The 27268-nt window shown below is 44.5% G+C and overlaps 1 protein-coding gene across 1 annotated transcript in view; it reads left to right on the forward strand.

Moving 5' to 3' along the window:
- LOC139702341 (integrin beta-3) overlaps nt 1-27268 on the forward strand; it is a 59108-nt gene that overhangs the window by 13253 nt on the left and 18587 nt on the right. The window contains exons 2-10 of the mRNA XM_071603309.1: nt 4372-4457; nt 15955-16150; nt 17198-17450; nt 18933-19095; nt 19701-19862; nt 21801-21896; nt 22319-22408; nt 23284-23418; nt 24426-24855. Coding sequence (XP_071459410.1) covers nt 4372-4457; nt 15955-16150; nt 17198-17450; nt 18933-19095; nt 19701-19862; nt 21801-21896; nt 22319-22408; nt 23284-23418; nt 24426-24855 — 1611 coding nt within the window. The remainder of the gene's footprint in view (nt 1-4371; nt 4458-15954; nt 16151-17197; nt 17451-18932; nt 19096-19700; nt 19863-21800; nt 21897-22318; nt 22409-23283; nt 23419-24425; nt 24856-27268) is intronic.

Genomic DNA, 27268 nt, shown 5'->3' on the forward strand with positions numbered 1-27268 from the left:
GGAGCAGCAGCTCCTTGAATCAGCACGGGCCCAGCTTGGAGACTTCTGATGTGAGTCAGTCACTTTGAACCACTGCATTCCAGGAACCTGCCCTAAGTGGCAGGACTTGGTTGGGGAGATCATGGAAGGCTCATTGGTTCTCATGAAATCAACCTGTGATTCATTAAAAACAGGGGATAAAGGGGAGTGGGTAACCATGACTGCAAGGCATGACTTCCTAAAGACCAAATCCCAGCAGCTCAGCTCCTCATCTGGGGTCAGGGACGACTCATACACTAGGAGGGGCCTGCTGTTTTTTATTTCACATCTGGCAAGGCTTTCTTTTGTGGCTATGAATCAAGGACTCATAGGGAAATGCTAACTTGAGAATGAATGGCTGGATAAATGGACAGACTGGGAAAAGTTTTCAAAAACAATCTGATAGTGCCCACGCTTCCCACGCTGCCCACGCTTCTCTTCTGCCTTTCGACTCTCTGCAGTTGCTTTGTGTTTCTCCTCGGGAACCTCCACGGCATTTATATCCAGAATTATTTCTTGGATGCCAGTCCTCATGGCAATTCCCAAAAGGGAGAGAGATACCTAAAATAGTTCAGGCGAGGCTCCTTTCTGAACTCTTTTGATAGAACAATAAAGAGGGGCTATGTCCACATCTGCCCCGGGAGAGAGCAACTGGGAGGCCCAGACATGGTCAGGCAGCCCCTGGCTGGGAGAAGCCTTGGGTTGCCTTGTTGGTTCTGAAGATTGAGATATCCTGACTATGGCTCTGGGAAGATTAGTTTCCTTTATTTTCCATTACAGCTTTTTGTCTGGCTGAGGGATACCCCACCTTAGAGGTGACCTTGATGTTTTAGGGCCAGGCCCGGAACCTATGACATAATTTCCACCCACAGTCCTATGTATACATGCTAAGATTGTAGTCAAGCAGAGGTAGGGCTCTAGAAGTTACTCATGGGCTTATAGCAGCATCCCTCTTGTTGAATTTTAGGATTAAGAAAGGCCCTTGAAGTTAGTTAGACTCAGGTTACGAAGAAACCTGGAGTTTCTAGGAGTTACTTCAAGGATTCCACATTTTGTGGAGAACAGTGAAGGTCTAAATTGAATGAGGGACCCATTTAGAATTCTATGAGTAATTTTGAGAAATGAATTCATTTGCTTAAAAACAAAACAAATAAAACTGATGTATTGTAATACCTTTATATATATTTACTGAACATCTTTGAACAAGGACTGGGTCCTGTCTGGGCAGGCTAGGGCAGGCCTGAAGGGAACCTAAATATGTTGGGTGGCAGTGTCATTAAAATGAGAAAAATAATAATAATAATGTGATAGTATTACTAGAGTTGAGAAAAACAAGGCTGAGAGGAGTTAAATGACTCACCTAAGGCCACACTATTAGCAGGTAACTCAGTATCACAGTCTTCTGATGGCCCATGCACCCTTCTGTTAGATCCCTTTGCCCCTAGTGAGGCCCTACAAATACTGATAAAGTGTAATTTTCTTCTTTTTCTATGTTGGGATTGAACCCAAGGCCTTGCACATGGTAAGCATTAGTGTAAATTTCAAAGAGTTAAATGTATAATTCTAATATAAATAGAAAATAAATGCATGTCAAGGATTTATTTAGCTTAATTAAAGAGAGGACCAATAAAATGTTAGGACTATTTGAAATGAAAATTCAAGGAAGAGAGATTAATACTTGGTCAGTCAAAGAAAGGTGGGAATGAATTATGGCTCATAGATTCAGAATTGGCCAGTGTTTACAAAGCAGTAAATCTTTCAAATTTTTTTTTTTAGTTGTAGATGGACACAATACCTTTGTTTTATTTATTTATCTTATATGGTGCTGAGGATGGAGCCCAGTGCCTCACACGTGCTAGGCAAGCGCTGTACCATTGAGCTACAAACCCAGCCCTACAAAGCTGTAAATCCTACTGTTTGAAGGTTACCTTTTCTACTAGACAGAAATTATTTGCATTTTTGTTGGATAAGAATCATACAGGTTGTTTCTCATAAAAAATCATTTACATTGTCATTGGATACCCGCTACTCTTACAAGAGTTGTAGAGTGTCCTAATCAATAGAAATCAAACAAAAGATAGAAAATAAATCACACAAAAGGTAGAAAAATCAAATATCCTTAACCTCAGCAGGTCATTTTCTGAATGTATTTTTGTCCAGGTGTTGGGATGAAAGGAACTCAGTCACACTATAATAAAATAGATTGGGACATTTTGTCTGGGAGAAGTTTTGGGGATATTGGAAAAGTACTCACTGGGGACAATTTCCCCCAAACACAGACTTGCTGGTCTTTACAGCTGGGGGCAAAGTAGGCCTTTAGAAACCTGGATAATGAAACTGTCAGGATAACTGAATGGATCTTTCTTCGTTCTAGGGAGGAATGGGTCTTCCTCATTCTGTGTCTTATACTGGAAAAGGCCTCCCTGGGGTCCCCGCAAGAAGAGGGGTTTAGTTGGCTGAGGCCAGGGAGGCTGAGCTGAGGAGCAGGGAGCGTGGCAGCTTCTGCACAAGCAGATGCCTGGGTTTTGCTTCCTGGCTGGGTTTCTCAGGGATATTTTCGTGCCCCTTGCTGTCCCCACTCCTCACCCCCATCCCCAGGCTTTCCCCTGTCCTTTGTCAGTCTGAGGACTGTTCACACCAGAATGGTATCTTTTCGGGTACCCCTTGGCTCACCAAATTCTTAGGCAAATCCTGTGAGGCCGATATGTCATTTCGTAGAGAATAGGCAGGTTGCCCAAGGCTATAGTACAAAGAGCATTTGGAATTCAAGCATAGACCTTACTTCCAATGCCCCAATTCCATGATCTTCCAGTTCCGACCAGTTGATTTTTTCTTGACATTTCTGAAGCTCTCTGGAGCATGTCATGCTTGGATTCCAAAATACGTGTATATGGGAAGTGTCGCAAAGGGGCAAAATTGTGACATATGCAGTCGAGGGGAGAAATAAAGAATGTCGAGGCGCTTCTGCCCCTTTCAATGCTTTATTCACTCAAATTACTCAATACAATTTCACTCTATAGGTTCTTAATAAAGAAAATGACAATCCTTAATGCTAGGCACTGCAATAGACATAATAAATTCACAGCAAACAATTCTAGATTGATTCTAAGCACTGCAAAACACACTTAATCATGATAAGCTAATGACAGACATCTCCTCTGCATGCTAAGTTCAAAAGTCTTAAGCCTTAAGCTTTATGCCAGCAGATGCACACTCACTCAGACCACGGTGACCAGGTCCAGAACCAAGGCAGGCTTTTCCTGGTGTGGAGTGGATGACCCGTTGAGGAGAGGGTCATAGGGAGAAGTTGCAGCTCTCACCAAGGTCCAGACGAGGTAGTAGAGTTTGAAAGTGGTGAGGATCACACAGAGGCTCAGGAATGATGACAAGTGATGGGATGTCAGGTCCTCATCAGGCTCTCCAGCTCGAGTGCATCCTTGTTTCAGCTGGCTGAATCCCTGTTCATTTGTTGTATCATTTATACTAAATTTGGGGGGTTTTTGACCCCCTTTCCAATCCTTATCAGCTACTACTGGATTTCTCAGTAACATCATTTACCCTGAGGTCAGAAACATCTGGTCTGGTGGTCTCCACCCTGATCTTCTTGCCTTTTCCTCTTACCAGGCGAGGACAGCCTGCCAGGGGCTTCACTCTGATTACCAGGGTGAGGGGAAGTAACTTGTTTGAGGCCATACTGGAGGGCTCTGTGGGTGTGCCTTGGGAGACTGCAGGTTTCAAACTGGAGTTTTTAAAATGGAGTTGCTTAGGCTGAGGCCTAAGGCCATCCTAACAGGAAGCTTAAGAAGTTTTCAGATTTGCTTTCCTCTAGCAGGCCAATGAGACACTGCCACTAAAGTCACCCTGCCCTCCCTGTTCCCACCATACTTAGGCTATGCTTAATGTTAGTGCCTCTGGGATGCTCTGTGTTGTGGCTGTGAATATCACTTGGGTAATTGAAGAGGACACTTGCCACTTTGTTTTATTTATTTATTTTATATGGTGCTGAGGATGGAGCCCTTGTATTTTCATTTGCACAATGTAGGCATCAAGCCAGTTGTTCATTAAAGCCTTTCCATCAGTTGTGATCAGACACTTGGGCCCATGTCTCAGCCACATCCCATCACTTGTTATCCCTGTGACCTCATCAGCTGAGGGTGGAGATGAGTTTCTCCGAAGTCTTTATTCTCTTTCTTCCTTATCAATAGCCTGTTTGGTAAAAGCCTGTGAAATGATTAAGGTGTGTGCACTTGAGGGCTGTGAACCTGGGTATTTGGGAAAGTTGGGAGGGATAGGGCAGGCTGGTTACTTCATTGAGCCAAATCAGGTACTAATGCCCTTATCTCTGTGTTGCAGGACCCAACATCTGCGCCACAAGAGGCGTGAGCTCCTGCCAGCAATGTCTGGCTGTGAGTCCTGTGTGTGCCTGGTGCTCTGATGAGGTGAGGAACAGATACTGTACCTTGTTTTCCCTGACATAGACACAGACTCCTTAGGTTATCTCCTTTCTCCTAAATGCATAGCAAGACCCTTCTGAGCAAGACTGGGGTGAAGCCTTCCCACTGATGGATGTTGAAGAGCCATTACAGGAACATGGCTGGGAGTGCCACCCAGAGTCTCCTGGAATGCCCCCACCCAGCCAGTTCTGCTGAGCCTCTAGCTTGGCTGTAACCATTGCTACCCTTTATCACCCTTTGCTTGCCTTTCGTTGGGGTGGGATATTCCAGGAAAGAGGGGCCTCATGTCCCAAAGGAGGGACAAAGGGGTATAGATATGGAGGGGTAGCTGTTTTCTTTCTTCTAGAACTTCAAAAAGGCAAATAGAAGAGGAATCTTGCTCATATGTGGGGCATTTGGTTAGAGGCCCTTTCCTCTTCTTCCCCTCTCTGATGGCCTCTTTTTCTTCTTTCCCTCCTTTCTTCCCTCTCCTAGGTGTCAATGAGAGAAGGAGCTGGGCCCATTGGTGAGGATGGGAGGGTGATGGGAAAGGGTTAGCTGTGTCTATGAGGAGGGTTTGTTGTGTCTGGGGCCCTAGGGAATGAGTGTGTCTGAGCAAATGCTATGTTTGTGGCTGGCTTGGGAATTTGGAGCTGGCTAGGCTGGGGGTGGGGAGAGGTAGACCTGGCTGGAGAGATTCCCAGCCATTACAGAGTCTGAGGCTGAGTCACTGGCCACTGGCAGGTGGTTACCTGAGCTCCTGGCCTGGCTGCTACTCAGCTACCAGAGGGAGGCATCCTCTGTCACTCGGCATGTCCCTGCCCTCTATAGTTTTAAGATTGCTCTAACTGGGCCTTTCATTCCCCCTGTCTACTTCTCTTCCTGATTCACTGATTTTCCTAAAAAGGCAACCTCCCATGCAGGCTGCGGGGGAGGGGAGCTGGGAGGCTGTGTTTATCCCCAAGAGGAGGCTGCCAGAGCCCAGAGGCCAGCTCAACATGCTGCTTTGGCCTCTGTGCCGTCAGGCACGGGAACTGCTTCCCGAGGCAGCTGCCCAACATCTGGGCCACATTGACTTCTTTTAGTAAATGAAACATTCCCTGGGGCTGGGAGTGGGAGGTGTGTGGGGAGGGTGAGTCCTTCTCCTCCACCCCCTCAGGTGCCCCTCCCCTCTGGGCAGAACTGGCTGCCCAAGTGTTGAGGTGGCTTCTTCCCTTCTCATCTGCTCTCTCCTCCTTCCTCCGGTCACCATCATGAATGAAGCTTTTTTAATAAGAAAGTGGGAGCTAATGCAGGTGTCTGGTTTGGATTGGGTGGCCTAAAACTGGTAGAGCAGAGGAGGACTGGGGTAGAAGCCCTAGTGTCCCTCATTTCCTCCTTCTCCTTCCTTCCTTTTCAGTCCAACACAAAAGAAAAGGCAGGCAGCTCTGCCCCAGAAAGTCTAGGGGAAAAAAAAAGGAAACGTTCTTGGAAAGTCTGTCCCATACCCTTTTCTTCCCATTTTTCACTCTTCTTGATCTTCCCAGGGTTGAGGTCTGACCAGGTGCCACCTTCAGAACAAGTAACCAGATTTCAGAGATGCAAATATGGAATATTTATGGGTGACCATGGTGACCTCTGAGGCAGGCTGGGTGAAGTCAGGGGCAGGGGAAGGGGTGTGTGCAGGGTAGGATCAAAGTATGAGGTTGGGCCAGCCCAGGAATAGGAAATGGGAACAGCTAAGAATGGAGAAAACTAATGAGGATGGAATATAAATGGAAGCAGAGGAGCACAAAGCTTTAGTGAATGACTACAGCAAAGGGTGGAGGACCCCAGTGTGATGCAAAAATGTGTCAGCCAGGGAGGAAAGAGATGGGAATCCAGACTGTAACCCTTGCCTGGGTCTTCCCCTCCTGCACAGCCAAAGATGGGCTGAGGGTGTAGCTTGGTGCTTCTGCGCCCCATGCCTTGACTGTTCCGAGCCATGCTGGCAGTGCCTGGAAAAACAACTGGTTGGGCTCTGCTTTCCCTTGGTCCTTAGAGGACAGCAGCTCTTGGGTGTGTAGCGAGTGCTTGGCTGGGTAATAGGAAAACATAGCCAACGTGCTTGAGAGTGGTGTTTTGGGCCCATCTGCATAGGGTGTGTTCTTGGAGGGTTGGGGTTGGGGTGGTGTGCTCTCCCTAGTGGTACATCTAGCAAAAGGCCAGCTTCATGCAGAAATTCATCTTGTCATTTTGGTCCCAATGGCACCATGCCGGCGCCTACACCTTTCCAAACTCACCTGGTGGTGAAAATTGCCTGAGGTGTTTGTTAAAAATAAAGGTTTGTGGGATGGACCCTGGACCTATTGCATCAGAATGGGTTGTCATGGTAGCACGTTGGACAAACATTGCTCATCAGAAGAACTGATTGTTGATCAAGGAGAACGGAGGCAGAATTGAGGTTTCCAGTCAAATACAGAACACCCAATTAAATATGGATTAAATAGCAAATAATTGTTAGTATTAGTATGTCCCAAATATCTGCTAAATTTGGCAACCCTAAGGTGGAGGTGAAAGGAAAGCGAGGAACCAGGAGATGGGCGAGCGACAAATGAAAGACGGAGACCAGGCAGAGATACACACGAGAGTTTATTTGTCAGTGTTGTCAATAAAGGCCATCTCTCCATAGATGGAGAGAGACAAAACAGGCTTGGGGTATGGGGCTTTTATGGAGTAGGCTCAGGGATTAGAGCCAAGAGGTTAAGGGTAGAGTTGGTATGAGGGAGTGGTGAGTTTTCTCAGAAAGGCCCTTGGGTGGGAAAGCAACATTTTTCTTAAAATGGCGGCTGTCACTTAAGATGGCCATCCATCTTAAAGCAAGGACTTTACAGGAGGAAATACTAGCGCTTGGTATGTAGGCCTGAGTGCATGCTGGGAGGTGGACCAGCTCCCTCTTAATCTGACATCCAGGGGTGAAAGAAGAAGGTTAGGTTTGGGTCTAGAAAAATAGAAGACTCCAGTAGGACTTCCTTCTTATTTTCCTCTCTGCAGCTATGGAAAGGCATGGGCCACTCTTTATGGTTCTTTTTAGTTACAAACACAATTTTGTTCTCACTTCTTTGCTGTTCTTTCTTTCTGCTTATTTTTAACCTGGAGGATAAATGTCCATCTTGAGAGTTTTGCTTCAACTTGTTATTATAAAAAACATCAACAATGACGGGATAAAATTAAGAGTTCTTTCCTTGTAAACAAGGAAGTATGAATACCCACAACTATAAAGTTCAATGTCTTCCTTCTCCTCTCCTTCTTTTTCTTCTCTCTGTACATCTCTGCATGTTCAAGTGATTTCTTGTTTTTGCCAGATGAACCAGTCAAGATGACAATGTTAATTTATTTGGATTGGAGATGTTTTTGTAGTTCCCTGGAGTGAAGGAAAGTACTAGGGCATGTTGCCCCTTGCTTTTCTCTAAGGAGAATATGCAAAAACAGTACTAGTTACAATGGAAATTGTAGAAAAGAGTCACCTTCTATTCAATTTTACTTGTTTGAACCATATCCAAAGGATTTGAGGGTATTTGACTTATACTGAGGTATTTGTATTCTGAAAGCCTTTCATGCTCACAAAATTATTTTATCCCCTGACCAAATCCTGTGTGATATACAGCATAATAATTATTCATGCTGTACTTTCCCAATTTCCAAAACAGGATTAATGGGGAATAGTACCAAAAGCACGTGTCACTTCCCAGGAAAGGAAGGTAATTCAGCAGCTCACAGAGCACATGGGGCCACACCTCCCACCTCTGTGCTCAGCATCTTCCCTGGGTCCTGTCCATTTTTGCCCTTTTTGTATAAAATTCGGTTTCACTGGAAACTGCAACTTTCATATCTGCCTTCTTTCTAGTCTTCTCTCCAAGTAACCTGGAGACATCCCTTCTACCATCTCTGCCTGGATATTCAGGAAGGGAATGTTGCTCAAGGGTGTTGAGGTCACTGCTCTGGTGTCCTCCAGGGACAGGAGGCTCTCAGGGAGAGCGGGGTTGATGAGCAGGCCTCTGATGTCAAGGGGCGGGAGGGAGGGTAAGAAACCATTTTTGTTTTTCCGTGTTTATTTTTCTAAGGAAATTCATACTAAATTTTAAGGACCTCAGCATGTCTTTGCACTTGAGATCCTCTTCTAATTAGGACCGCCATAGTAGAAAATGGGAGTAAGAGAACCTCCCTCAAGAACATTCTCTTCCTTCATTTGAAGCAGCTTGAAGACATTTGATGGCTTGCAGTTCTCATTCAGTTCTCTGCTCTCCCCACCCCCAGATCTTTCCTCCAGCATCTGCCTTGTCCTGGAAGGGATCAGCTTCCTTGGTGTCTTGGTGATCCACTCATTGCCTTTTTGGGAAGGTTTTCTCAGGGCTTTGTGGGGAGCTGCAATCAGAAATAAGGGTAGGGTGTTTTTTTTTTGGGTGTGTGTGTGTGTGTTTTGTTTTTGTAAGAAAGAGACTATTTCCTGAGAGAGAAGGGTTGGGAGAGAGGTTTTCACAGGTTTCACAGATGGGTTTTCAGCCCATCTGAGTGGTTGGGTTGGAGAGGTAGAGGGACAGGGACTTTGAGCATCGGGAGGTTTGGGCTGCTGACTCTTGAGCATGGTGGTTTTCTGAGGCTCCGTTCCACTCCTGGCATATGGCCACCAGATCACATGAGCAGACCAAGGAGGAAGGACATTACCCATTCTTCCCTATATCTCACACATCCCTGTTTTGCATCCTGCTCCCTACCTGGGGCATTCTCTGGTGTGGGCTCCTCCTTCGACCATCTCTTCCACACCCCTACTGCTCTGCCTTGATCCCCATTCTATACAGAATTAAATAAAGTTTTTTTTATGAAGATAACTAAACAATCTAGTTGGGAACTCAGTTGTGCCCCTTCCTAGCTCTGCAACTTTGGGCTTGTTGCTTAGCCTCATATTTCTTACTTGTAAGATTGGGTTCCTCATTTGCGAAGCCTCCAGGTCGCAGGTTCCTCATTTGTAAAATTATATATAATAGTTCCAGCATTACAGAATCGTCAGGGGGATTGCAATAATCTATGTAAAGTGCTCATCACAGTACCTGCGTAAGTGCTCAGTAAATGTTAACTGCTTGGTCTCTAGACATTAGTAACTCCATTTTGGTTCTAGGACTCCATCTTAACCTGAAACTGAAACTTACAAGCTGCCAAGAAAAAGAAACTAAGATACCCTGTTCCCATAACCTTTCTCCCTTCCAAGGGTCCCTGAATAGAAAAATCTATTGTTACCCAGCCACCTGCACCCAAGGTCAATTCTAGCTTGCTCTTATTCCATGTTTAAAAAAGTTATATAAACCTCCATTCAAGTGACTGGCTGCTGTGCCTTACAGAAGGGCAGCCTGGCAGATATTCTCCGTCAACAAACTGTTGCTTGAACTCAGAGCTGTGTCTCTTGTGGATATTAGCGCCAGCTACCTTAACATTAACGCTAGCTCTTCTGGGATATTGGTATGGGGTATCCACCTGATTTTTAGAAGTGGTTGTGAGGGGTAGGTAGGAGAGCCAGAAGGCCTATACATTGTGAAATAGGTCCAGGTTGTTGGATTCTGGTAGAGAGAAGGGACATCAAGATTTTCATCCAGGAAGCAGGATTTATTAGTGCTGGCACTGGCCCAGCAGATTTGAATCCAAAGTCTGAGCCCAGAATGCAACAGGGCCTTATAGATCCTGTTAATTTTCCCTTTGCATGTTAGCCCCTTTGTCTCCCCTGTATGTATCGTTCATACTTTTGGATTGGGTGTTCTATACTATAGGGTTGCAACCGAGTTGCGACAGGAGTTGTGCAGGTGCACATGGATACTGATGGTGCCATGTTGCCTTCTGTCTTTTCCAGAAGGGCTATTATCACACAGCGATGGGTTTACTAGTTTTCTGGTAGGTCCCTTTGAGCTGGCAAGGAGACTTCATGGACATATGCCCACACAGTGCTGGATAAAGGGACTGAAAAATTGTCTACCCTCTCTATTGAATAGGTGAGGAAACTGAGGCTCAAAGTGACTTATCTGAGGTCTCATGGTCAACTCGTGGTAGACCTAAGACAGAGCCTGCTTCCTGGTTTTTGGTGGTCTTTCTAGTATAGCGTGTCCTCCATTCAATACTTAGGTGTAAATGCACCCAGGGCCCCACAGGGCAATGAGATATAAATGTGGGTTTCTGGACTTTGTTTTTATCTATTGTTAAGAGTCAGCTGAGTTCCCATAGGAGTCACCTGTGGGGGAACTTGAGAACAGCTTCTTAGTTCTGCTAATGCCATTTGCGCTAGGATGGGTCCAGGTCTTGCTTGACCATGTGGCTTCCCTTGGAAGCATCAGGGATGTCTCCTATCTCCAATGACCCTCCTATTCACAGCAAGTGCACTGATTGGCTTTTCATTCTCCAGTGGTCTCAATAATCTCCCTGATCAGGAGGTTATGTGGCCCAGAGTTGCAAAGCTCTTTAGAGAAGTTCCCTGTTCCCTGGATTTCAGACTGACTCAGAGGGTAAGAGCGAAATATTAGTTTTTTTGGCCATTTTAATTTAACTTTAAGTTTTGATCATAAACATCCAGCAAAGTCAGTTTCACCTTAAATTAAGAGTACTGGGCTTTAGCTGAAGTCTGGCTTACTTTGGAGTCATTCTGATATATATTAAGATGGGAGACAGAGCCTTATCTCAGGTAAGGCTAAGATTTATAAATCTTAGGTAAAGTGTTCTATTATTGAACTGATCTTTGTTTTTAAATATCATTTTATAAAGTTTACATATATTGTTGCTTGATGTCACATGAATACTAACTAATACAATATGATATTACATTTAAATTGTACCCAGTTTATAGAACTTTATATTAATCTTATTGATCCAGGTCCAGTTATAGAACATTAAGTGATATAAATAAATCTCCAATATGTTATTTTTATAAGCCTAAAATTACCATGCAACCTTTTGGAGAACAGCAGCTTGATATAATTTTTTTAAAGCTTCTATCTTAAAGACTTATATACCTGGAAAATATGAACACATTTAATACACAAAGAAGAGTAATAGTACCACAATTACATTGATGTTTTATATTAATCAAGTTTAGCTCTTAAAGAAATAACATATTACAATATTGTAAAATAACAGTTGTTGTTTAACCATAGTTGTATACACAGACTTGCTTTAGCACTTACTTACACCTAGATAGCCAATGTACACAGACCTTCTTTATCACTTGCTTAAACCCTCTTATTTACTTAATAGACTCTCTTATCCAGAAACACATTTTCCTTCTATTAAATCCATACCTAGAACCTTCTAATTTCTCTTTCCCATCTGTTAACTCCTTCTTTATTTACATTTTGAAACAATCCTTGTAAATTTCTGAATTTAGGCAAATTATTCCATTTTAATAAAGAGATATTTTGTTATTTGCAGCACACAATTAATCACATCTGCTGACCATTTCATGAAAACATGAACAATGTTTAGGTATATAGAATTATACTGTTGTATGGATGGACAAGGCAAGGCATCTAAGATAGCACTGAAAATAGGGAAACAGTTTTATTTGGTTGCAGCCAGATTCAGAGCTCACTGCTTCTGTTGTAACCAATTAATCCCCTGAACCCCAAGTTTAGGTAGTTTCAGAATTTTGTACCCAACATGTAAGGGGAGGGGCTCAGAAGTTCAGAGTCTGCAGAAGTTCACAAAAAGCAGTTTTTTGTTGTTCTGGGCAAGTTAACTTTTCAAGGATACTTGGGAGGGGGGAGAGCTTTTTCTTCCCTTTCTTTCCTCCCCCTGCCAGCTGTTACCATGGAGCCCAGTTGGTAACTTCCTTATCTTAGAAATGTAGCCATCTCTGGGAAGCCCCAGCTCAAGGCCAGAGGTCTTGTTCACATATTTTGTGAAAAACTAGTAAGGGGGGTGTCTAGCTTTTGGAGTGCTGATTTTTTCAGCCAGTAGCCAAGTAAAACAGGGCAATATGAAAAGAGGAAGTTTATCTACATTAAACTCTTTTGTAGAGATTTTTTTGCTGAAAGTCCTAAAATCAGCCATGGTGAAGATTTCTGGAGAAGGTCAGTTAAGACTTTTCTATGGGCCTGGTAGAGAGGGGGAAGACGGGAAGGCAGCTCGGTGGATCTGAGAATGAGGAAGGAGTGATGTAAACGAATAGGATTTTCCCTAGCAAGGAAAACTTGAGCAGTAGAACAGGATGGGAGTGAATATCCCAAAAAGCCTGTAAGGGACTTTAAATTCTGAGTAACCTGTTTTCAGTGATGAAAAAGCAACTTTAAAAGCCATTTTATCCCAGATCTTGGATAGGGGGTCTGAGGGCTCTCCTCAGCTCCTTTGAGCTTTGGGTTAGCTGATAAGAGGACCTGGTGGGACCCGGTGTGGGTGCTGACAGTAGAAGAGAGGAGTGAGTGGGTGGAGGGATTCCTTCAGTAACTGCTACCTCAGTAAGGGGTCAATGGTCTGAGAACCGGCCGAGGTTTGGGTTTTTGATCCAGTAATTGGAGGGGAGAAATCAGGTTGCTGAGGTGTTGGGGGTGACCGTGGAGGGGCTGGGGCAGAAGGTTGAAGGTGAGGACCTTTTTGAGCCAGGTGATAGAGTGGAGGTTCCTCAGCAAGGTCAAAAGAAGTGGATGAGTCCAGAGGAGGAGAAGATTGGGGATCAGTGGTTGTGGGTGTTGGTTTGTAGGCTAGAAGAATTTGCAGAGGTTTGCAAGAGGTGCAGAGAGCAGGATTGGATCGGAGCAAGAAGAAAGCCTGGACATAAGCCATCTTTACCCATTTTTTGAATGCTCACAGTCCTTAGAATGGAGGGATCCAGGGACCCAAAAGGGGACCATCTGTTTTGGTTGTTTAAGGGATAAGTGGGCCAGGCCTGAGTGCTATATTTGATCAATTTTTTGGGTTTGATGTCTTGTGTCAAGGAGAGGGTTTTGAGGTTATCCAAGAGGCATTGTAGAGGATAGTCGACCGGCAGAGAGGACACATTACCCATGTCGCAAACGTAGCATAAGGAGGAAGAAAGAGGATGCAAAGTAGTATAGGGGAGAAGGAAGGAGACACAAAGATAGTATAAGAGAGAAGGAGGAAACTGATTTATTGGCAAAAGGGGCATCCCTGCTAGAGCCAAAAATCAGGAGTGCCTTAGTGGCAGGTTCGAGCTGCAGGGTTTGGTCGTCACCGAATCCTGACAGTCGAAGCTCTTGTCCTGGCCGGAGCCCGAGCCGTGGGAGACCTTGGCCAAGGCTTTTTGGGACCCCTCCTGGAGAGGCCGGATACTCCCAGGGCCAGAAAGAGGGGAAAGAGAGAGACAGGGGAAGAGAGAGGAAGGGGAGGGTAAGCGTCTCTCTAGCGGTCGAGTCTTGGGGGTGAGAGGACTAGGACTTTATGAGAGCCACCGAAACCATGAAGGTCTGGGTGGGGTGATGTTCAGTTCTCTGTTGTGTGTCTCTGGAGGTTACAGAGTCCTTCGAGGAAGACCTACAAAGCCTATGCTGGTAAACTACCAGCTGGGAAGGGAAGGGAATAATTTTGAATCTAGGAGTCTATTCTGCCCAAGGAAGGAATCCCTGAGGGCCACCGTGGCCTTGAAGGTGTGGTGGGGTGTTTTCCTCCCCGCAGGTGGGCAAAGAGGTTTGCCGGACAATCAACGGTCAAATCCTCCTGACACCACCATTGGGTTTAGGGCTCCAGGAAGGGGAAACTCACCAATTGAAGGCCGGTGGTGGAAGTGGTTCTGGCAATCGAGAAAATGGGTTCAGTTCGTCCGGTGAGTGGCACTTCAGAAGGAAGAGGGACCCAAAAGTGGGTTTTAACCCTCTCCCGGGTTTCGGCACCAATGAAAGGAAAGTGACCACAACACTCAAGCGACCAAGAGATGTTTTTGCAGCAGTGCAACAGAGGAGAAAAGAGAGAAAGAGAGAGGGCGGGGGGGGGGGGAGCATATGCGCAAGGGAGACAGAGAGATCAAGAGAGAGAGACAGAGCAAGAGAACAAGAGAGCAAGAGAGCAAGAGAGAGAGGGGCCCAGCAGGAGGGAGTTTTCATAGCCCAAATCTAACGGGGCCCCTGGGTCTGCAAGCTGCCTTGTTGGCACAAGGGGGGGTTGAGTGTTCAGCCTTGAGTGGGGGTTGAATGTTCAGCTTTGACACAAGCAGATGATAAAGGACCAGACAGAGCGGGGTTTGAGTGCGTGGGCCATCCTGCAGCTAACATTTGTTCAGCCTGCCCTGCAGATAACATAGTTCAGCCTGTTCTGCACCTAACATTCTTCCTACACTTACTGCATGCATTGTCTTATTTAGCCCCAGGTGACATCCCTTTGAGGAAGGAACTACTACTATTTTCATTATTTGTTCTTTTAAAAGTAATTTGTATTGTGGTAAAACGCACATAACAGGATTTACCATCTTAACCATTTCAAGTGTACAGTTCCATGGTATTACATATATTCAAAGTATTGTGAAATTGTCACCATCATCCATCTCCATAATTCTTTTTTTTAAAAAATATTTTTTTGGTTGTAGTTGGACACAATACCTTTATTTTATTTATTTTTATGTGGTGCTGAGGATCGAACCCAGTGCCTTGTATGTGTTAGGCGAGCGCTCTACCGCTGAGCTACAACCCTAGCCCCTCCATAATTCTTTTTGTCATGAAAAAACAGAAACTCTGTATTCATCTAACAGCAACTTTCCATAGCCACCCCCACCCTAGCTCCTGGCAGCTACCATTCTACTCTCCAGGGTTTTGACTGCCCTATGTACCAAGGAAGGGCTATTTGTGTTACAGTTGAGGAAACTAGACTGGGAGAGTTTAGGTGACTCCCTCTAGTAACCAGTTAGTAAGTAGAAATGCTGAGGTTTAGTCTCAGCCAGCCTACTCCTGGGCTGTTGTCTTTTGTGCTTCACTACCTCCCCACCTTTGTTGGTAGTCCTGGGTTGCATGTTGGGAACAGAGAGGGAACAGGACACACACAGCCCTGCTTTCATGGTCTCCCAACTTCCAAATGGTTTTGACCTTTACCTACAGAAAGAAATACATTTCATACTATTATTTGTTATAGTTGTTATAGCTCATTTCCTAAGAAGTAAAAGTTTCATGAAATAACACTTAACTTTTACAATTTATATACTTTTGTTTTTCTTATTTTATTCTATTGCATCTTATTTAATGAGATGATGATTGAGATCCACTTACTACATTGATTTTGAGACCCACAAATGAGTTGTATTTTATAGTCAGGAAAATGCTGGTCCAAAGTCATCTGTAGGCTTGCTTCTTGGCTACCAATCCATGAACAGCCCTTCTGATGTCTCAGTTTCCCTTCTGATTATCCTAGGAAGGACCATACCAGTTCATTTATGCTGATTTAGGTCCTAGGGACTATCCCAGGAAAGACCTTGCTGGTTCATTTATGCTGTTTTAGCTCCGAAGTATGGGATAAGGTCTAAGTCATCATAGCTCTGATTTATAGGGCTTCCTCTTGGGCTTCTATCTTACAGGACCTGCCTCTGGGCTCACCCCGCTGTAACCTGAAGGAGAATCTGCTGAAGGATAACTGTGCCCCGGAGTCCATCGAGTTTCCTGTCAGTGAGGCCCAAGTCCTGGAGGCCAGACCTCTCAGTGACAAGGGTTCCGGAGATGGCTCTCAGGTTACTCAAGTCAGTCCCCAGAGGATTGCCCTCCGGCTACGGCCAGGTAGGCATGGGGCTTATTTTTGAGAAGAAACCTGGGACAGGTGGGCATAAGGCATGAGGTGGAGGTCTGAGCAGGAAATCTTGGGGGAGTATCTCAGAATGGGGTGGGAAGAGAAGCATGTGAGGGAAGATCTAGGTAGGAGAATGGAAGAAAATGCCAAGTATTAGGGTTTTAGTCAGCAGATCTGAGTTTGAATCTCAACTCTACCACGTATTAGGTACTTAGCCTTGAGCAAGTTACTTAACTTTTCTGACATATCAGGTGCTCAAAAAACATTTGTTCTCCCCAGTGCCCATTTTACATAGCGTGTAACTCCCTGCTGAGGTGTGACTGAGATGAAGAATGAGAAAGCAATTTGGGAGGCCCTTTTCCATGGGGAGAGAGACAAGGAATGGGGCAGACAAAGTAGGGACAAAAGACCTTCAGAAGGAAGGAGGATGAGGCTAGGAGACAGGCTTTTTGAAAGCACTGACTTTGACTTTCTGATTAAATTAATAAGAATTTAAGAGAGGGCTAGGGTTGTGGCTCAATGGTACAGCATTTGCCTAGCATGTGTGAGGCACTGGGTTTGAGTCTCAGCATCACATATAAAATAAAATAAATAAAGGTCCATCAGCAACTAAAAAAAATGTATCTATATCTATTTATATATCTATAAAGAATTTAAGAGAGACTTACTATGTGCCAGGCATGTGTCAGGTGCTATGGATTCAGAGAAGAGTAGGACAAAGTTCCTGTCTTTTACACACTCTGGAGTGTGGTAATTACCCAAACTCCTGTGATTCAGGATGATAGACTCTTGGGATCCAAAGGATTAGACAGATGGGAATTTTAAGAGGGTGAAAAATCATACACTTAAAAAGAAGAGGTTAAAAATAGGAATGGTCAAGAGTTTGAAAGAGGAACATAATCATAAAGCAAGAGAGAAGGGACCAGGGCTTTCAAGTTTGGTTGATGAAGCAGTTACTTTTTCCCAACGGTGGCTTAATTATTTATTCAATCTTGGAGGAAGAAAAGGAGATAAACTAATATCTTTATGGCTTCCAGATGACTCGAAGAATTTCTCCATCCAAGTGCGGCAGGTGGAGGATTACCCTGTAGACATCTACTACCTAATGGACCTGTCTTACTCCATGAAAGATGATCTGTGGAGTATCCAGAACCTGGGTACCAAGCTGGCCTCCCAAATGCGCAAGCTCACCAGTAACCTGCGGATAGGTTTTGGGGCCTTTGTGGACAAGCCTGTGTCACCATACATGTATATCTCCCCACCAGAAGCCCTCAAAAACCCCTGTTATGAGTAAGTCTCTCCTCCAGAAACCAGGGAAGCACCCCTCTCCCTTTGTCCCAGGCAGGTCCAAGTCCTGGTTCCCATTTCTAGCTCTAGGGTTGCTTTGTTGGCTGCCTTCTGGTCAACCCATAGCTCCTTTCTACTCTAGTTTTCCCATCTGACACACGGGTTAGCCTGTGGATCTGGAGTATTGTGCCAATAGAGTCCAAGGCTAGTTGGGGACCTAGAAAGAAAATTCATCAGCTTCTTGGTCTTTGTCACAAATATATAGGAGGAAAGAGAATGGGAAAGCAGTGAGGTCCAAAGCAGAGGGAAATTCGTGGATAAGTAAGCAGAGGAGTTATGCTTTCCGAAGGCTTGCTTTTATTGTTGTCATCGAGGGCCTGGATTCTGTAGGGTTAAAATGCAAGAAATTAAATCCTAGAGATATTGAACCCTTTAATAGGGTGTAAATTGATGAATAGGGTGTTTTGTGGTGCTGGGTATTGAATCTAAGGTCTTGTACATGCTAGGCAAGCACTCTACCACTGAGGCACCCCAGCCCTGGTTTCACACTTGAATTTATGGCGGAATGACTTATTTAATTGGTGAATACTATGCAAATCCATGTATTATGGTAATTAAAAATGATGGTTACTCTGTGCCTGACAAGGTGTGAATTTGCTTTTTAGTTTTCAAAGTTTTATGATAAAGTTTCCCCACCCCTACCCCATACCAAGGATTGAACCCAGGGGCACTGAGCCACACACCCATCCCTTTTTATTTTATATTTTGAGACAGGGTCTTGATAAGTTGTTCAGGGCCTCCCTAAGTTGCTGAGGCTGACTTTGAACCTGCAATCCTCCTGCCTCAGCGTCCTGAGCTGATAAGATTACAGGTGTGTGCCACTGTGCTGGACTGTTATCACTTTTAACCTTCTGTCTAGGTTGTACTTTTTACAGGAAAGACATCATCTATTAATTAAACAAGCAAACTATTAGTCTGGGGACAGCAATGTTCCTGTCTGGACATGATATATCAACTTATTGATATTTTAGGGACTTTCTTTTGTGATGGACTTTTGCTGTAGTGTTACTATAGAGAAGTGTTCATTATAAGGTCACAGCAACAACAACTCAAGTCTTAGTCTGGCCTAAATTCTTACTTGCTTACTCCTCACAACAGCTCTTATGAGATACGTGCTATCATGTCCCTGGTTTCCTGGGTTAGGATTAGAGGGGTATGTTGAAGTTCACATGACTAGTAAGTGGAGAAGCTGGGATTTGAACTCAGGCAGTCTGGTTTCACAACTCACTGTCTTTTCTGCGAGGCTAGCAGAAGATGAGGTTGAAATGAGAGAGTTGGCATCTTATCTGTCTGGGCATTTGTGATTGTGTGGAACTGGCCTGGGCATACGACAGTCTGTATTTGTCTGATTCTCTTTCCCTTCCAATTTCTTGCTGCCTTTTTCCTTCAGGGTGTCTGCTTACATTATCTCTTGTTCCTTCTCAGTATGAAGAATGCCTGTTTGCCTATGTTTGGCTACAAACACGTGTTGACACTAACAGACCAGGTAACCCGCTTCAATGAGGAAGTGAAGAAGCAGAGTGTGTCACGGAACCGAGATGCCCCAGAGGGTGGCTTTGATGCCATCATGCAGGCTACAGTTTGTGATGTGAGTTTGGAGGGCTTGGGTGCCAAGCGTGGTTGGCACAGATCAAAGTGGGGAAGTGGCTCACCCTAGGGATTTCTGGTGCAATCTGAGATAAGAACTAGGCTGAACTTTGCACAGTATGAGTAATAAGTTGCTCCTGGTATGCAGTTCCTGCTTATATCTACTCCTTGACCAGAAGAGAGAACTCTTTGAACCTCACTGGTTCCAGTTGTTTTCTGGGGAGAACATCTTACCTTGTCTGGTATTCTTTCAAAATCAAGGCTGAGTTAACTTAACCTCAGCAATGTGGGTAGATGTTCAGATGGAATTTCTTCTAGCCCAGCCCAGCTGTAGGTGGGTAACATGACTATCAGTGGAAGAGTTATGTTTGGAGTTTAAGAGGGAGTCATTTGGCTGTTTGAATTAATCAGTTATGAAATTATTTATTTTCCTAAGAAATTTCTGAATTAGGAAGCTCTAACTTGGATTCCAAGGAATAGGGCTGAGGTCCTTCTCCAAGATGACTTGTCCAGCCCTTCAGGCAGGGAGGTCCTTAGATCTTTGTTCTCTATCAATGATATGGCTGAAGTTGCTTTGCTCTTTTACCTTTTTTTTTTTTTTAACAGGAAAAAATTGGCTGGAGGAATGATGCATCCCATTTGCTAGTTTTTACCACTGATGCCAAGACCCACATAGCACTGGATGGAAGGCTGGCAGGCATCGTCCAGCCCAATGATGGGCAGTGTCATGTTGGCACTGACAACCATTACTCTGCCTCCACTACCATGGTGAGATGCCTGGCACCACCCATGGTCCCTATCTATTATGGCTGCCCTAACCCAGGCAGAGTCCTTGTGTGAATAGGAAAATGACAGCCCTTCTTCTGGGTAGTGAGCAGTTCCCCAGCTCCTGTCTCCTGTCAGCTAGACATCCCCCTCCAGAGTACAGCCTGCGCAACCATTACAGAGCCTTGACTGGGTCAGTGTTCCCACTGCTTCCCTTGTCATAGCACCAGCGGCAGCACCATGGCATCCAGAATGTGTCCAAAAGACTCTCACAGGCCTAGCTGGAAAACAGGTCTTCCCCTCCTGCTCTGTGCAGATGAGTCCTCATTTCGGACACCATGTTCACTTGGGGTTATTGGGAGAAGACAGAGGAAAAAGAGACAAAAATCATCAAAAACACAGAGTGCCAGTCCTATAAGGAAACATTAAAGGGCTTAAAGTCATTAGCTTGAAGAAAATGGATGACTGAGCTGATATGCAAGAAGACTTCTTGTACGTTTTTTAATGTTTTTTAAAATGCTTTAACTATGCACAATTCATTAAATAAGAAGAAACACATTTAAATTGAAACAGAAGTCATTGTAAGCCATAAGATAAATATTGCTGATACTTCTTCATCTCTAAAAGATAATAAGTGAGCAACTGTCTTATCAGGTAGCTTACAGGTACCCCTGTGTAAAGGCAGGAGACTGAACAGGATGATCTCATGAGCTCCCTACAGGGTGTAGGAGCCCACGGATATGTTCTCACTTCACCCCCTCACCAGTGTGGCTGGAGTTCCTTGGTGTCAGCCATATCCAAGTCAAGTACCACTAGGCAATGGGCGAGTCAGCCACCTTTGACACTACCCTATGCAGGGAACTGGATCAGGAGCTGAGGGACATAAAAACTATCCCAAGATCCTACTCTTAGTAGTTTTTGGTTTAGTTGAAAGGCAAGGACATATATATTTATTAATAACACAAAATGCATGATGAATGCAAAATGGATGGCGTAGTCAATAAAGGCTACTGGTAGGTATCCAAAGGAAAAAAGGCTCATTAAGAGCTGGGATGGTCAAGGAAGGCCTTCTGGAGAAGGTAGAACTCGAGCTAGTTCCTAAGGAAGGAGGTGGGTTTCTAAAAAGAAGGCCATTCCAGGTGGAAGGAAGCATGGCCCAGGTCAAGCCTGAGTGGAAGTGGATTGGAGGTGAGCAATGTTTAGAAGAAAGGCTGAGACCACATGGTGGAGGATCATGAGAGCCAGGTGAAGGTGTTTGTCCATTGCTCCAAGATCAGGCCTAACCCAGGGCTGACCCCAGGGAGTTAGTTTATGGTTTTGCTGCATTAAGTTTGAGTAAGAAGAAAAGAGGTGCTTAGCTTTGATGTCACCAACCTGTCACCTTCATTTAACTCCGGAGCTCACAGCTAGGTTTGTGCTGCTACTTTATCCTTCTTGCTTATATATTAGTAAATCATAAAGCAAAGAGGTTTATTTGGGCTAGTGGTTCTGGAGGTGCCATATCTGGTGATGGTCTTCCTGCTGGCAGAGTCCCGAGCAGTGCAGAGAGTCATATCTCAAGGGTCAGAGAGCACATGTATGTATGTGTCTCTTCTGATCTTTCTCTTCTTATAAAGCCACCAGGATTTAATCATGGGGGGGCTCCACCCTAATGACCTTATCTAATCCTCGTTTTCTCCCAAAGGCCCTTACCTACCTCTAAACACCACACACAGTTGGATTAAGTTTCCATCTTATTAATACCTCACAATGGAATCAAATTTCAACCCAATGAAATCTCGAGGGACATACTCAAACCATATCCAAACACAGTTGCATCTCTCTTTGCCTGTGGAGTAAAAAAGTCTTGGTCACAGCCTAAGTTAGCCAAGTTCAAAGGCATAGAATCCATTGAGTATGTGAGACATCTTCATTAACCTCCATGTCCTTCCCCCTTTCCAGGATTATCCCTCTCTGGGGCTGATGACTGAGAAACTATCTGAGAAAAACATCAATTTGATCTTTGCAGTGACTGAAAATGTAGTCAATCTCTACCAGGTAACTGTGCCTCTGGGGCTCTGTGGAGTGGACCCTGTGATGGACGGTCCTGTTATTGGGAGCTAGCCTATGGTACTATCAACTGGGGACCCAATAAGGAAAGATCTTTCTTCAAACCACTCCTCAGAAGCTTAAGATTCCTCTCTGTGGCCTTTCCCCTCCAACCTCCAACCTATTAGGGTGTGTTAATGTTTGATCTGATGGAGGGGAGGCAATTCAATGAGGTGAGGAGTAGGAGGATTTCCTATAATTTTGCTCAGGCCTTAAAAATTGCTAGATATATTCCTGGAAGTGACAAATGAAATATCCTATACTTTTCTTCAATTTTTCATTTCAAGAATCAGTCTGATTTGGGGGGTGGTGCTTTAGGAGATCCCTCCTTTCCTTCAGTAAACTCTGGATATCTTTACCTTTCTTTCTAGAACTATAGTGAGCTCATCCCAGGGACCACAGTGGGGGTTCTGTCCACTGATTCGAGCAATGTCCTCCAGCTCATTGTGGATGCTTACGGGGTAAGTATCTTGTGCTGGGAATGACCTGCCACTTGGCCACTTGATTTGGCTTGCTATGCAGAAGGACTCAGATTTGGGAGTCCTGGCTGTCAGTCCATCATGAAGCCAAAGTGCCTTCCTCTTGTGCTCCCAGAGGCCAGGGGATGACCAACCCTGGGAGGGATGCAGCCTCTGAGAGAGGCAGGGAGGAGTGGGGACAATGAGTAGAGAGCTAAAAGAAGGTGGAAGGGGATAGTGAGGGGGACTAGATGGAGAAGCAATTGTGAGGTGCTGAGTGGGGCACAGTTTAGGTCCAACAACAGAGAAAAGAGGGATCTGAAACATGGGCAGGGTAAGAGTGACAAAAAAATCAGATAGAGGCTGGGCATAGTGGCACATGCCTATAATTCCAGAAATTTGGGAGGCCAAGGCAGTTTGGGGTCAGCCTGGACAACTTAGGGAGACTCTGTCTCAATTAAAATAAAAAATGACTGGGGGTATAGCTTAGTGTTAGAGCACTTGCCTAGCATGTGCAAGACCTTGGATTCAATCTCCAGTAATGGAAAACAAAATTAGGTAGAAAAGTGCTGCTACCCAAGGTGACCCATTTTGACATTTCTTTAATGTATGCCTTTGAGGCCTGCAGAAGGGTGTGGCTGGTTTAGATTTTACCCAGATTTATCTGAACACAAGTGGGGACAGAAAGAGGGAGGAGATTCCTGGGCAGGAAATAGAGCCGGAAATAGGCTCCCAGGATGCTCCAGTAGCCGCCACGCTAACCTCAGCACCTGGCACTGCCACGGTATGTTCAAGGCCACCCAGCAAATTTTGCCTGGGATGAAACTGGCTCTTGCCCATTTCCTTTCAGCTCATTTCTTTTGTTCTTTTCTGCTCAGAAAATCCGCTCTAAAGTAGAGCTGGAAGTGCGTGACCTCCCTGAGGAGTTGTCTCTATCCTTCAATGCCACCTGCCTCAACAATGAGGTCATCCCAGGCCTCAAGTCTTGTGTGGGACTCAAGATTGGAGATACGGTGAGGTGGGCTGGGCAAGACTGAAGATGCAGCTCTGACCCTGGCCTGTGCCCTGGAGTATCTGTGGGCATCCTAGCCCCTTCTTTTCTGGTACCTTCTTCCTGAAGGTTATTACAAATGAGATGTGCTGGAGCTGCCAAGCTTTTCCTCTGAAGTTTCTGTCGCCTAAGCTTTCTTTATCTGCTAAGTGAACTTCCCTGCCAGGGTTTCCAAGAACTTCCATTTTGGTTACGTCCGTCTGTATATGTACATTTGATTGCAAATCAAAAATATTTCTTTACCTTCAAACTCTATCCAACTTCCAGATTCCTCCAAGGTAATGCCTTTCTTTTCTCTACAATGTAAAATGACAATATCGTCTATGAATTTTTATGTGCCTAACTATGTGCCAGGCATTGTTCTAGCTGCTGAAGGTTCAACAGCAAATGGAACAGGAAAAATTCCTGCCCTCATGGAATTTGAGGATGCAGATGTTCATTCTGCCCCTCCATATTTTTCCTTATTGGTTGGTTCTCCTTTGCTTCTGTCCAAGGGGAGGGGAAGAAGGAAGAGAAGGAAATAGATCTTCTGATCTACCCATCTTTCTTTAGATCTATATATTGATCTTTCTATCATTGGGTTTTCTGGGCACATGTGCATATACCCCATATAAGAAATTTTGGCCAGTTATGAAATATTATATGAAAATTGAACAGTAGATCTTCAGCTTATGATTGACTACTCTGTGACACTGTGTGCTGCACAATTGTGCTTTGTGTGCCTTGCTGATATTATGTGACTGTGTTTAGCCAGATATGTCACAATGGCACAACTACCCTGTGTTCTTGGTTTTGCTTTGCGGACGTTGGTGGTGGGAAGGCTGAGGAACTCCAGATCACAGGAGGATTAGACACCCAATCTGGGTACTCCTTGGCAGGACACACACACACACACACACTTCTTCTCTTCCGGGGCTTGAGTGTTAACTGGGATACTTATATCTGAATCCGGTCTGGCTTTCCATCCAGGTGAGCTTCAGCATTGAGGCCAAGGTTCGAGGCTGCCCCCAGGAGAAGGAGAAGTCCTTCACCATCAAACCTGTGGGCTTCAAGGACAGCCTCACCGTCCAGGTCATCTTCGATTGCGACTGCACCTGCCAGGCCCAAGCCGAGCCTTACAGCCACCGCTGCAACAATGGCAATGGGACCTTCGAGTGTGGGGTGTGCCGCTGTGGGCCTGGTTGGCTGGGGTCCCATTGCGAGTGCTCGGAAGAGGACTACCGCCCTTCTCAGCAGGATGAGTGCAGCCCCAAGGAGGGACAGCCCATCTGCAGCCAGAGGGGCGAGTGCCTCTGTGGCCAGTGTGTCTGTCACAGCAGTGACTTTGGCAAGATCACCGGCAAGTACTGTGAATGCGATGATTTCTCCTGTGTCCGCTACAAGGGGGAGATGTGCTCAGGTGAGTTGAAGGCCGGCCCCGCAACGTGCCCACGTAGCAGCGTGGCCAAACTTGCACACGCGCTGGTGGCTCCCGAAACGGGCGAGGGTGGGCAGAGCTGCGCAGATGGTGGTCTTCCACCCCAATGGCCAAAGAACCCAGGAGGAAGAGAGGCAAATTGATCTTTCCCTACCTTGTAGAATATAAGAAACCTAAACCATCCTCTGCTTCTAGGCTTTCTCTCCTTCCTGGAATAGGGTAGGAAAGTGGAGGAACTTCAAGGTAAAGATATATATATATATTTCTGTTCTTTTCTTTCCTCTACCTACTCTGGCAATATTTTAAGGTCCTAATCTTTTTGAGTATAAGGATTAACACCTTTTTTCTGCCCGCCCCCCTCCCCCCAGTCACCGAGTGATGATAATTAAATTTTTAGTATTTCAAGAGACTTGGAAAATAGTAATGTATATGCAAGACATTGAAGCATATCTAATGAACTAATATACTTAGGACAATAACTGGAAGATAGTATGCTCTTTCTTGTTAAATATTAGGCCAGTTTTGTTACCATTGTTGTTGCTTTTCTTTTTGTTTCTTTACTATTACTTTAAATTTTTTTTTTAGTTGTTGATAGACCTTTATTTTATTTATTTATATGTGTTGCTGAGGAGTGAACCCAGTGCCTCACACATGCCAGGCAAGTGCGCTACCCTGAGCCCCAGCCCCAGCCCCAGCTCCAGCCCTTTACTATTATTTTTTTGATGCCAGATCTACACTGTTCAGTATGGTAGCCACTAGCTACACTAGGCCATTTAAATTAACTGAGTCTGGGCTGGGGATGTGGCTCAAGCGGTAGCGTGCTCGCCTGGCATGCGTGCGGCCGGGGTTCGATCCTCAGTACCACATACAAACAAAGATGTTGTGTCCGCCAAAAACTAAAAAATAAATATTAAAAAAATTCTCTCTCTCTCACTCTCTCTTTAAAAAAAAATTAACTGAGTCTGAAAATATATTTAGTTCTTTTGTCAGTAGGCTAGTGGTGATTGTATTTGACTCCACAGATATAAAACATTTCAACAGGGCAGAAAGTTCTACTGGATAGGGTCACCATAGGAGAGTTCCTGGGTACAAATATGGGGTTTATCATTTTGAGTCCTTCTACCTGCTGAGTGCTGAACTGTCCTCACTACAAAATTCATTAAAATCTTGAGGCCTGCGAATAATCTCAAACTGTTTCTCCTTGCCTTAAAGACCACTCCTGGGGTACTTGTCCAGCTAGAAGTTAAACTTTATCTGTAGATATGCTGACAACACCTTTAGATGGCAAATGAGCAGTCTGAATTTTTCCTTGAGCTCTGGAGATGGATTTTTATCTTGATTTAATGCTTTTTTTGCAGTGGACAAACTGCAGACATTTGCAGATTGGCTGGAACTAGTTTATGGGTATGTTTTTATGGCCACTTGAACATAGGGATTATAGTTGCTTCCTGTGATGATCCATGACCCAGACTGGCTTCATCTGCATTGGAGTTTAACCAGCTGAACTAATTGACACAGATGCTCAATTTAACATTAACATTGGCCCTTAAAAAAGCCTGATTAGAACGAATAATCTGTGCCATTCTTCAGCATGCCCTAGAAACATAAAAAAGACTCCTTTTTTACTTATCTATTGGTTCTTTTTAGTTACATATCACATTAGGTTTCATTTTGGCATAATCATAAAAGCATGGATTATAATTTGCCCTAATTCAGTCCCCCTTTTCCCCCTCCTTTTCCCACTGTTTTTCCTCTATTGTACTGATTCTTCTGCTATTTCACTATAGTTTATTCTTTTAAATTAGTGCCTTGTGGAGATACATAATGGTGAGATTCACTGAGGTGTATTCATATATATACATAGGAAATTTAGGTAGGATTAATTCCCCTGTTCTTTGCTTATCCTATCCCTTCTCCCTCTGTCTCAATCTCCTTCCTCTACTCCACTGATCTTTCTTCTATTTTGATGGAACCCTTTCCTTTTCTTTTGCCCTCTACTCCCTGCTTATTTTGGAACAACTTCTGCATATCAGAGAAAACATTCCACCTTTGGCTTTCTGGGTCTGGCTTATTTCACTTAGCACAGTGTTCTTCAGGTCTGTCCATTTTCCAGGAAATGCTATAAGCTCATTCTTCTTTATGACTGAGTAATACTCCATTTTGTATGTACACCACATCTCTTTAAAATCCATTAATCTGTTGACTATTGACGGGTACCTAGGTTGGTTCTATAGCTTAGCTATTGTGAATTGTGCTGCTATAAACATTGATATGGCTGCATCCCTATAATGTGCTAATTTTAGATCTTTTAGGCATATACCAAGGAGTGGGATAGCTGGGTCATATGGTGGTTCCATTCCTAGTTTTTTGAGGTCTCTCCATATGCTTTCCAGGG

This window comes from Marmota flaviventris, chromosome 17 (assembly GCF_047511675.1).
Source record: "Marmota flaviventris isolate mMarFla1 chromosome 17, mMarFla1.hap1, whole genome shotgun sequence".
Classification (NCBI taxonomy): Eukaryota; Metazoa; Chordata; class Mammalia; order Rodentia; family Sciuridae; genus Marmota; species Marmota flaviventris.